This window comes from Artibeus jamaicensis, unplaced genomic scaffold, assembly GCF_021234435.1.
Source record: "Artibeus jamaicensis isolate MK-2021 breed Jamaican fruit bat unplaced genomic scaffold, CSHL_Jam_final contig_391, whole genome shotgun sequence".
Taxonomy (NCBI): Eukaryota; Metazoa; Chordata; class Mammalia; order Chiroptera; family Phyllostomidae; genus Artibeus; species Artibeus jamaicensis.
Window position 1 is genome coordinate 11743564 of NW_026521814.1, and position 12658 is coordinate 11756221.

A 12658-nucleotide genomic window follows, 5' to 3' on the forward strand; every position below is an offset into this window, starting at 1 on the left:
AGGGATGGAAAATTTTTTTAAAAGCTGTAGTAGTAATACTTACACCTGATAAAATAGACTTTAAAAAAAGGCTATAGTAAAAGACAAAGAAGGACATTACATAATGATAAGGGGAGCAATATAACAAGAGGGATATAACCCTTTTAAACATTTATGCACCCAACATAACAGCACCTAAATATGTAAAGCAAATCTTGACGAACATTAAGGGAGAGATTCACAGTAATACATTCTGAGTAGAGATTTTAACACCCCATTGACATTAATGAATAGATCTTTCAGGCAGAAAGTCAACATGGAAACAGTGGTCTGAAATGACACACTACATCAGATGGATTTAATTGGTATCTTCAGAGAATTTCACCCCAAAGCAGCAGAATATATATTCGTTTCAAGTGCACATGGAACATTTTCTAGGATAGATCACATGTTAGGACTCAAAACAAATCTCAAAAAACTTAAGACTGAAATCATATCAAGCATCTTCTTTGACCATAATAGTATAAAACTAGGTATCAGCCCTGGCTGAGGTGGTTCAGTGGATTGAGTGCTGGCCTGAGAACAAAAAGGTTGCCCATTCAATTTCCAGTCAGGGTACAGGCCTGGGTTGTGGGTCAGGTCCCCAGTTGGTGGCATGCCAGAGACAACCATGGGATGTCTCTCTTACACATCAATGGTTCCCTCCCTCGACTTCCACCAATATGGAGGCACAGGTGGAAGCACTGCACCTTCTCACACAACCAAGTTTAAAAAAACAAAGTTTTAGCAACAAAAACACAGCCAAACCACAGAAAATTGAACTACACGGAAGTCTGACAACAACAAAACCTTCAGCCAAACCAATAAGAGGGGCAGCACCAGCAGCAGAGCAGGGTCGGGCAGGAAAGATCCACCTGACCGACCAGGGCGCACGACCCAGGTGCGCAGCAGCCATGGGCGGATCCCAAGTGTGGAGAAGCAGGCAGACCCACTGAGGGCACAAGGCGATGGACCCACTGAGGACTGATCAAGGTCACACATTCATGTGCAGATAAACTGGTGAAGGACCTAGCAGTGAGACAGACCATGCAGGCCTAGTGGCGGGAAGCGGCAAAGGGAACTGCCATTTTCCCTCTCTGACCCCACCCCCACATACAGCATCACAACCCAGCGACCTGCATGGCCCCGCCCTGGTGAACAACTAAGGATCTGCTCCTCATACATAACAGGCACGGACAGATCAAAACATGGCTCAAGAACAACTCAGAGCCCCAGAGCCCATAAATCTAAGCAATAAAGAAATAGCCAAACTTTCAGATGCACAGTTCAAAACACTGGTGATCAGCATGCTCACAGAACTGGTTGATTATAGTCACAAATTCGAGGAACATATGGAAGCTAAACTAATTGAAATGAATGGAAATGCACAGGAAACCAACAGTAATGGAAAGGAAACTGGGACTCAAATCAAAGGAGTGGACCAGAAAGAGGAAAAAAATGACCAAACAGAAAAATATGAAGAAACAAGAATTCAAGAAAATGAGGAGAGGCTTAGGAACCTCCAGGACATTTTTAAACATTCCAACATTCGAATTATAGGGGTGCCAGAAGGGGAAGAGGAACAGCCATGAGTGGAAAACTTATTTGAACAAAGAATAAAGGAGAACTTCCCCAATCTGGCAAAGGAAATAGACTTCCAGGAAGTCCAGGAAGCTCAGAGAGTCCCAAAGAAGTTGGACCCAAGAAGGAACACACCAAGGCATATCATAATTACATTAGCCAAGATTAAAATGAACAAGAGAATTCTAGAAGCAGCAAGAGATAAGGGGACAGTCACCTACAAAGGAGTTCCCATCAGACTGTCAGCTGATTTCTCAAAAGAGACCTTACAGGCAAGAAGGGGCTGGAAAGAGGTATTCCAAGTCATGAAATCCAAAGACCTACATCCAAGACTGATCTATCCAGCAAACCTTTCATTTAGAATGGAAGGACAGATAAAGTGCTTCCCAGATAAGGTCAAATTCAAGGAGTTCATCATCGCCAAGCCCTTACTATATGAAATGTTAAAGGGACTTATCTAATAAAAAGAAGATAAAAAAGATGAACTGGGAAAGGACAGCAAACTCACAGTTATTAAGAACCACACCTAAAACAAAAGCAAACTAAGAGGACAGCTAGATCAGGAGCAGAACCATAGAAATGAAGATCATATGGAGGGTTAGCAACAGGGGAGTGGGAGAAGGAGAAGGGGGGAGAAGGTACAGAGAATAACTAGCATAGATGGCAGGTAGAAAATAGACAGGGGGAGGGTAAGAATAGTAGGGGAAATATAGAATCTAAAGAACTTGAGACACATGGGCATAAACTAAAGGGGAGGAATGGTGGGGGAGGGGTGCAGGGTGGAGGGGAATGAAGGGGGGAAATAGAACTGTAATGGCATAATCAATAAAATATATTTTAAAAAAAAGAATGAGAAGAAATCTGCTAATAGCTCTATGTTTTGGGGGACCTTAATTATTAACTTAGAGATATTGGAAAAAAGACTCATTAATTACAATTTCTGGTTGCTTTCTTAAGTTTTTTCATTAAATAACTTAATTTTATGAATAATTTTAAAGTATGATGATTTCCAAATAATTAAGCAATACAAAACAAATTGTTCCTTAAAGACTTCTATGTTCATTTTCCAAATTTTGTCTTTCCATATGAAATGTTTACACACTTACATAGATTTAAAAACGAACTTGATTTTAAGCCTTGGTGTTACTGTTGGTTTGAACTGTGTCCTCCAAAAAGACACAGTAAAGCCCTAATGCCCAGTATTCAGAGTCTGACCTTATTTGGGAGAAGGTTAAGATGAGACTGTACTGAAGCAGGGAAAATCTTAATCCAATTATTGACTGGTGTCCTTGGAATAGGAAGATGTGGACAGAGATTCAGAGGGAAGATGGCCATGTGAAGACAGAGGCAGAGACTGGAGTTATACTACCAGAGATCAACAAACACCTACATTACCAGAAGCTTAAGAGCCAAGAAAAGACTCTCCCCAAGAGGCTTCAGAGAGAGTATGTCCCTGCCAACACACTGATGTCAGACTTCTAGCCTCTGGGACAGTGAAAGAACTGTTGCTCTGAGCCATCTAGTTAGTATTTGTTATGGCAGCCCTATGTAACTAATGCAACTCAGCTAATTAATACCAACAGGAAATGTTTACTCCCTGCTCTTGCCTTCTAGTGTCTCAGTTTTATCACACCACAAGAGCCACTATAAAAGGTCTTTATGTCTGAACTTATCAAACTTACTCTTAGGAAAGACTCTGACTTAGCATTAAGGAGTTGGTTCATGCCCTGGTCAGGTGGCTCAGTTAGTTGGAGCATCATCCTGTGCACCTAAAGGTTGCGGTTTGATTCCTGGTCAGGGCATATATCTAGGTTGCAGGTTCAATCACCAGTCAGAGTGTGTATGGGAGGCAACTGATCTATGTTTCTCTCTCACATCAATGTTTCCCTTTCTCATTCACTCTCTCCTTTCCTTTCTCTTTAAAATCAATGAACATATCCTCAGGTGAGAATTTAACAGTAAAAAACACAAAAACCTAAAACTGAAAAAAGTTGTTTCATGTTTTATGCTAGACTATATCTAATCCAAGTTTTTCTAGCTTATTCACATTAAAATACAACACCCAAATCTAAAAAATGAAAAGTTCATGGAAAGAGAGGCTTGACCTTTGAATTTCTAAGATTATACAGACAATACACATTGCAATGGATATTAAGGAAGAATCAAGTAAATACCTAGTGAACAAAATGATCCACCTATTTTAAAGTGACTTTCAGGGAGCTATTTCTTTCATAGCCCAGGATCTATGTCCACTTAAAGTCCTGATCCTGTTAGCCAAAATTACAAACTTAAATAGAAGAAAAGAAGCCAATCACATTTTAAACCTTTAGAGCAATTGTTAGAAACTATAAGGAAACTTAAAAAAAAAAAAACCAACCCTCCTCTATAAGAACTACTGGATATCATAATTGCAGAGGATTTCTCTTTGTATTAGGAAAAGTAAAAATAAACTGGAAGCAAGGAAAAATACAAAATACCATCAAATTAAACTTGGGATCCTAAAGAACCACCAAAAATATACAGAATGATTATGACAAAAAAATTTAAGTGCACAGTGGGTAAACACACAAGTAGCAGAGCCTGCCTATATCCTCCTTTGTCCTCACAAGTCCAATAGATACTGAAAGCTTCTTATTGTAAAAGCACCTGCAACTCTTCTTAAGCGCTATGTTCAGACCACAGAGATATCAGGTGCCAGGGAGTTATTCACACTCTAACAGTAGCCCATAACCAGTGACTGATAACAATTTTAATAGATAATTACTTCAGCTTCCTCACCCTTCCTGGTAGAAGAACTACAAGACACTTTCTACACGTTTTTTCCAGAGGCCGGTAGCAGGACTGAGCCCCAGATGCTCAGGTTTTCCACCTGCTCATTTACATACTTTGTATGAGTTTTCTTCCTGGTCTTGATTCTCCAGCCCCTGACTGTGCTCCCTGAGATGGCTCCCAAGGAAACAACCTGTGCTCCAATTCTTGCTTCTGAGGAAACCCAACCTAGGACCTACACCTAAGCTTAGATTAAAAGGCAATGAATCTCAAATATCATTCAAAATGGCAGTCTTGACAAAATTCATAAGGCGTTTCTTCTTCATTTTTATTTCTAAATTACACTGCCGTAACAATTTTTCAGGTTAGTGATGACAGGATGGATCCTAAAACCTGTAACTCCTCATGTATGCATCTCTTCCAGCTTCACATCTCCTACTATACTCCTTTTTGTTTGCTCCAGACTATTAAGAAAATCGGTAGCACAATACAGGTCTCTGGGTTCTAAGACCAAGCACCTCTGACCATAATTATTAATAGTGCGCTTAAGTTTAAACATTAATTCTATAGTTGATTTCTTTCTTGATAGTGTATAGCTCCCAAATCAACCTTGAGTTTTCCAAAATTATTTAAAATAAATGAGGGCCCCGGATGGGGCCCAGTTGGTTCAGTGTGGTTCAGTTGGTTGGGCATTCTCCCACAAAGTGAAAGGCTGCTGGTTCGATTCCCAGTCATGGCACATACCTAGGCTGTGGGCTTCGCCCCCTGTTGGGGTACACGTGAGGCAAGCAATCGATGTTTCTCACATCAATGTTTCTCTCCCTTTCTTTGTCCCTCCCTTCCTCTGTTTCTAAAAATAAATAAATAACATCTTTTTAAAATAAATAAGAAAGAGGGAAGAGGGAGAGAGGAGGGAGGGAGAGAGGAAGAAGTGAAGAATGGAAGGGAAGGAAAAGATAATTACTTTCCAAAAATGAGAAAACAAAAAGTTAAAAAGAAAGAAAATCCTTCCTATGACAAAGAATCATAAAAGCAAGGACATGTTTATGAAAGATGTTAATAAATAAGAAAATATATAATTAAGACACTGCTATTATATTTTTTTAAGACTTTATTTATTAATTTTTTAGAGAGGGGGAAGAAAGGAACAGAGAAACATCAATGTGTGGTTGCCTTTCACATGCACCCTACTAAGGACCTGGCCCACAACCCAGGCATGTACCCTGACAGGGAATTGAACCAGCAACCCTTTGATTCACAGGATGGCACTCAACTACTGAGTCACACCAGCCAGGGCAAGGCATTACTTTTTTAATGTAAAAGACAATTTGATCATATTTAAACTAAAATCTTCAAAACTAATTTGGAAATATTTGTTACAATATAACTAATAACTATTCATTATAACATGATAGAAAACACGTTTGAATATTCGAGACAATGACATATATTTACTCCATAAAAGATTAAAATTATCCATCTACTTTAATAGTGCATCCCCTATTGAAGACAATTCCTTGTATAAATCCACAAAGCTTATATATTCAATTTTTCTAAATCCAGTAAGTTTTTCACCACAAAACCACACTTCTCTAACACTAAAACTTGAAGCTATACATAGTAACCATATACACAATCAAAATTATAGTTAAATATGGCTTTTTAAGAACACAAAAAGCTTGTCACCATGATGCTTTGTTGCCAAAAGAATATAAAATCTCTCAATAATTTTTAACAAAAAAAAGATCCTTGGGAGTATGAAATTCTGTAACAATATTAGATATTTTATGTGGTTTGTTTTAAAATTTTAATCAAGAAAAATGAACTTAAGTATCTAAAGAAGCTGTAAATTTTTACTTACATATTCGGGTTTTAGTTTCTTATCTCCTCCTCTCACAGCCACTTTTTCTAGTTTATCTATAATAGGCCCAATCATTTCCTCATCTTTAAGCTGAAGCTCTTCATGTATTATTTCTATATCTCGAATAGGATCTACACTTCCTTCAACATGAGTGATATCATCATCTTCAAAAGCACCTAAAATGAATTAAAAGGAAGCAATTCAATGAAAAAAGTAATCCAGAAGGTCATTATTAAAGATCCCTATAAGGTGAACAGTTATACAAATTATTATGAATTCTTGCAAGTAGGACAAAGCATTTTTTTCCTCTTCAGTAATATTTAAGGCACTAGGAACAAATAAGTAATTCAAGAGCCTCAATATTTCAAAAACCAATTGAAATAAATAAAATTATAATCCTTATAGAAAGAAAATTATGCTCCAGAACTACTGGTATTTTCGGGTTTGGTACATTAAGATACTGAATTCCAGGCATGAGAGCCTGAAGTTCTAAACACTATTAAGGTTTCCAAGGGAAACCGGATTTGGAGGAGGGGGGCGAAATCATCTGGCAGACCTCTTCCTTGCTTCAATCTACTTTATCACTGTGGTTCTGACGGTGATTAGATAATGAACCACTCAGACACACAATTTACACAGCAGCTAATTTCATCGGCCTGATTTGAGGGTATGGTTTTTAGGGGGCTATCAAAGAAGCAGATGAAGGTGCATTTGTCATATATGAGTGACAACCATTCACACTATCTGAACCAAATGGTGCTGGCCCTTATTAGAAACACATGCTATTATCACATATTTAAAGTGCAGTTGAAGCCATAATTTCAAATTGCCAACTGGAAACATAAGGGTAAAACAACCAGATATTACTGGAGCATGTGTACTGACTTTATGCCCTTTTGAAGACATAATGTGGCAACATAATTCAACTGGGATTTACTCAAATTACCCGATAAAGAACAGTATCACAAAAATAAACAAATTCTAAGAAGTATTATAAATAGAAGCAATGCTATACCTACAAACAATAAACACATTTATAAACAAATTGTTAATTAATTTAATTAAAATTACCAATTAAATGAGATGTTTTCAAACATAATATATCAATTACTTTAGGTACTATAAGAGTCATGAGACAGTTTGTGTTTGATGGGAGAATACAGTGACTATTGCTCATTCTTCATACCAAAAACCAAGATATTTTCATTACAGATTACAAAAAGTTTTAAAATATAATATCCCAAAATTAAAAATAATTAAGCTGTTTGTATCTTAATGTGGAATTATTCAGTAATAACAATAATAAAGCATAAGTATATCACTGCAATTAACCCATATGTATTTAAAATAATACTAAAAGGTATTCTTGGCATACAACTGATATTTTATTATATAGTGCCAAATTCCTATAACAAAATTAGCAAGAAATGAGGAAGTACATTATAGCTCACTAATAAACACAAAAAACAAACTGGTTTAGGTAAATTGTTTTATTATTTTAAAAGTATGGAAGAAGTCTCCCTGGAAGGACAACATTACATATTTCTTGTCACAATTTAGACTTGAGGTGTCTTACACAATAAAATGACACAATAAATAGAAAATAAAAATAAAAGTTAGCTTCCTGGCAGTCTCAGCAACAAAGGAAACAGGGTCAGTTCAGTTAAAGAAATAACTAAACTTTTTCTCACACTCAGAATGAAAAATATCCTCTGTAGTTGTCTTTATGTAGTAACTACTACAGTGTCCTCAACAAATCCCTACAGTCAATGCATTAGTAGGTTTTAAATAGCAATTTCTTAATGACAACCCTCAATTTTAACCAAGTGGGTAACAGAAACAATAATTGCAATTCCTCTGGAAGCAAAGAAAATAAAGCTCTCTGATAATCTGAACTAATCCAAATAGAAAACCTAGAATAAAAGGGGATAAGGGGAATCGCTTGTCTATTTTACAACCTTCAAATTATTTTCTAGATTGTACCTTGCCTGGAGTCTGCCAAGGAGTAGGCTAGGAAAGAAGCTATGACAGGATGATCACTAACCCACTCTCCCTACTATAAGAATAAAAACACAGACTACAGACCCTACACTTCAGATTACACTGATATTCCTATGCCTGGAAATTTAGTAGTATTATTATATTCATTTATGTGTGAGGTGCTAACATACTATAAGAACTTAAATTCATCTTTGATAATAAATATTACCAAAAATTGAGATTAAAAATGAAAGGAAGAGTAAAGTCATCCTTTAAAATTGCATAGCTTTCTTATGAAATAGGCATAAACATATAAAACTAAACTTAGAAAATGTGATAGTCATTTGGACAACTTCTCATTTCTTAGGACTAAAAAATTAGAGATTACTCTCCAAAAAATTTAGAGTAATCTCTAAAAAATTAGAGATTACTCTCCTGACCCAGGACATGCTCCTGGGTCATTAACAGACTTTACCATATACTTACATTATAGTATTCCTTCACATCTCAGCTTTTATAGTACAAGATTTAGTGATTAAGAAAAAAGCTTTAAAGTCTGGCAGGCTTACTGATTATAAAATCCTAGCCAAATCACTGATCTTCTAAGGATGTCATTTTTCATATTTTTAAAATGAAAATGTTTTTACCTCTCAGAGAACAGATATGATTAAATCAGATAATACATGTAAAGTGCCAAGAAGAGCCCAACACATAGAATTCTTTCAAATAACTTGTCCATATTCAAATTTTTTAAAGAGGTAGTAATTATTAATTTAGAAGAAATTCCATAGTAACGCACTCAAACATTATCATTTCATGTTACCCAATTTTTTAGAACAGGTTAAAATAAACCTAGTGAGTTTATAGTGCCCCCCTGTCCCCAATTTGTTACTAGTTTACTAGAACATTTTTACCCTAGGCTATGGCCAAAATTATTTATTTCAATTTCCCATTAACTAAAACAATAATCATTTTTGTGGGGATAACACTATACTGGTAAAGATGGCTTTGGTCATATTAATGACTTCACTGCATCATAATGAATTGCTTAGTGAGAAAGTTATTTCAATATCAATTCTCTGCTAGCCTTTCTATGTCAAAGAAAATCTCAGTTTGATACTGTTGGTCTTTAATAGCTAACATTTATAAATTTGTCTTTTTAACAACAGAGCAGGCTTTAGCCTCTGTGCTTCTAAAGACTAAAATCTTTAATAAATATGTAGTTTTCATTGAATTCAACTTCGGTTATCTTCAATTCTGGCACGTGATACTAATTTTCCACTTATATTAAAGGCAAAGTTTCCTTCTTTAAATAAATTTAGTCAAAAGTGTAAGATTATATTTTTTAGTAAAATCAAGAAATGCTGAAAATATTAACTATGTTCATCTGAATGGTGGGCATAGTACTGATTTTTAAAAACTTTTTGGTATTATTCTGTGTAAAACTGGGTAATGTGATAGAGCTTGTGTGTGTAGGCAGCTGGGGAGCAGGGCACAGTGATGTGTGATACTTCATTTAGCCAAGACAGGCAGGCTTCTCTGAGGAGATGACATTGGAGCTGACACCAGCATGGCCAGAACACGGCAGTAATGTGAAGACCTGAGGAAAGAGGGTTCTAAAAGGTATAAAAAGTGTAAAATGGGAATGTTGACGTGTGGTTAAATCACAGCAGAGGACAATAAATTGTGTTTAAGTTGTAGAAGTAAGGCGGTTCACACACGTTTATTTGTAAGACATGGGAGTTTGGATTTTGTTCTAGCTGTAATGGGGAGCCATTGATTGGACAGCTTTAAATAAAGGGGAGGTAGAGTAATAAGGTAAGATTTATATTAAAGAAGCCACTTTGGCTACTTTAAAAGCACACTAAGGATGGGACAAGAGTGACGGCAGGAAGACCAAGTTAGGAAGTGACTGCAGTGGTACAGATGAGACACGACTAGATGAGTGGTAACCTGATATAAAAACGCAGCTGTAGAGAAAATGAGAAGTGTTTGTACTGGGATGGATTACATGTAGGAAGGAAGGTCATGACTGGAGACATAGAATTCAGAGTTATCAAGATGTGTTTAAAGTTATTTGGCCTAGATGACATCATGTATAGACATCCAACACTTAAATGTTTGATAGGGAAGGAGAACTTGGCAAAAGAGTTAGAAGGTATGACAAAGTCAGATAAAAAGTAGGAGTATGCTCTTATGGGAGTGAGGAAAAGAAAATGTTTCAAGAAGGAAGAAGTATTTTAACTGTGTCTGATGCTGTTTAGAGGTAAAGAATAGTACAGAAAGGTGACCATTGATTTTGGTAAAAATGTGGCTCTTAAGAGAAACACTTTAATAGTTATATCCCTTTTCACTACTATGTACTTCTTCCATATATTACAGATGAAAACATTATGACTCAAGGACATAAACAGGGACACATTATTTTGTATAACTCAAGAGTACAAAAGAGCTGAATTTTAGCATTTCTGAGTTCATTTAGGTTTTGAATATTCCTCTACCTATACTCTAAGTCAGGTCCCCAAACTTTTTTGCACCAGGGACCAGTTTCATGGAAGTCAGTTTTTTCCACAGACCAGGGTGGAGGGGATGGATTCAGAGGACTCAAGAGCATTACATTCAAGCTCACCTCCTGCTGTGCAGCCTGGTTCCTAACAGGTCTGGACCAGTACTGGTCCACGGCCTGGCAGTTGGGGGCCCCTGCTTTCAAATGGACTGGTGATATGGTAAAAACACCACACGATTTCTCACAGTCTTTGAAAGAGATGTTATCAGTTAAGAAGAAATCATAGCCACCTTCAAAGTTTTACACCCAGGTAAGCTGGCATAAATGAACACAGAAACAAAACTTGCCATCGGTGACCCAGACAGAGAAACATCAACACCGTATGTGTCACCAATACCAAAAGCAGTACAATCAAATCACACATAAAGCTTCAGAATTCTCCAAGGTAGTAGCTCTATGCCAAACGAGAGTGGAGTGGTTGGTCTTCAAAGTTCTAAGGAAAGAAATTGTGACTCAAGAATTTTATATCCAGCCAACCCATTTTTCATTGTCAGGAATAGAAATCAATGGCAAATAGACTCTGAACTTAATATATTTTAATGTTTAAGACTAAACAACCACAGGAATTATGTTAATAAAATAGAACATAAGTACTACATTATAAGCTATAAAAAGTTAGAAAAAATAATATAAAAATTGAAGACAGGGAAAGGGGAGTAGAAACATAAGTGTGCTCATTTCCTTGTCTTTCAGAGTAAGGAAACAATGGATGCCATATATGTAATTAAAACTAATTTCTCCAACCTTTTAGTGTTTTTTCATGGTTCTATAGTAGGATCACTTAAAAGTACATTTTATTAAAACAAACAAACCTACTTGAAGTTCAATAGTTTCTTCTGTATTACTCTAGCTTTTTCTTTTTTCAAACTCAAAATAAAAGTTAGTATTCTATTTAAAAAACATACACACTATGGATCATATTTATATAAAATTGTTTCTCATTCTTAATAAAACTGATTAAATGTTAATGAAAATAATTCCTGAGCAGCAAGCTCTTGAGCAATTTTTAAATCATCTTCTTTTAGTTTTTGTCTTGCTTACACTTTTATAATGAACATGCATTGTTTATACAAAAGAGTCATTTTTAGAAGTCATTCCTTTAAAACATAATGAACAAGTTTAACTTGCAGAAAAATTTGCTCAAATTTTAGTTTTGCAGAGACTATTCAAAAGGAGAAAAGTACTATGCCATGAAATTTATTTCTTATCTTTCTCCCTCTCCTTCTCTCTCTCACATATATATTACATGTAACATATATATTATTTTCAGCCACTCATATACACCTGCTCTCTTCACCTCTTTACTTCCCACTTAAAATTTAACACACTGCAGTTTGGAATATTCCTCCACCATGCTATCAGAAATTGGTTACAAAAAGGACACCAATAATTTGTCTTCATGAAGGTAAATCAAAGAGCCATTCTTCAGAAATCTTGAATGATGTCTCAGTAGGATCTTACTTGAGAGCACTGACATAGTCTCCTTCACTGCTTCTTCCTAATGGCATTCTATGGATTTTCTTCTATCTTCTTAACCACTTATTCTCAGGCCATTCTTTTCTTGCTCTAACTAACCCATAAATGTTGATATCTCTCTTAGTTCTCTTCTCTCATCCATCTATAACACACTCATTAACAGAATTTCTAGCCCAGAATTTCCCTGAGTGGCTATAGTATACTTTGAAGTAATTGAGAAAATGAGCCAAAAAATCTTTCTAGTTATTATATAAATTGTTTCCATTATAAAGCCTATTCACTAACTGAATAAGTGCAAAACATCAATGCTTATGCTTAACTTTTGACTTAAAATTTGTGTACCTCCATCACTAAAAGCCGGTCAGAATATGAATGTTTGACTTGGTGAGACACATTTGACTATCCAT

General features: G+C 35.9%; 1 protein-coding gene across 1 annotated transcript in view; it reads right to left on the reverse strand.

The window, feature by feature from the left end:
• Positions 1-12658, reverse strand: part of OLA1 (Obg like ATPase 1) — a 158613-nt gene that overhangs the window by 67756 nt on the left and 78199 nt on the right. Inside the window, exon 5 of the mRNA XM_037151281.2 lies at positions 6230-6405. Within this exon, the coding sequence (XP_037007176.1) occupies positions 6230-6405 (176 nt within the window). The remainder of the gene's footprint in view (positions 1-6229; positions 6406-12658) is intronic.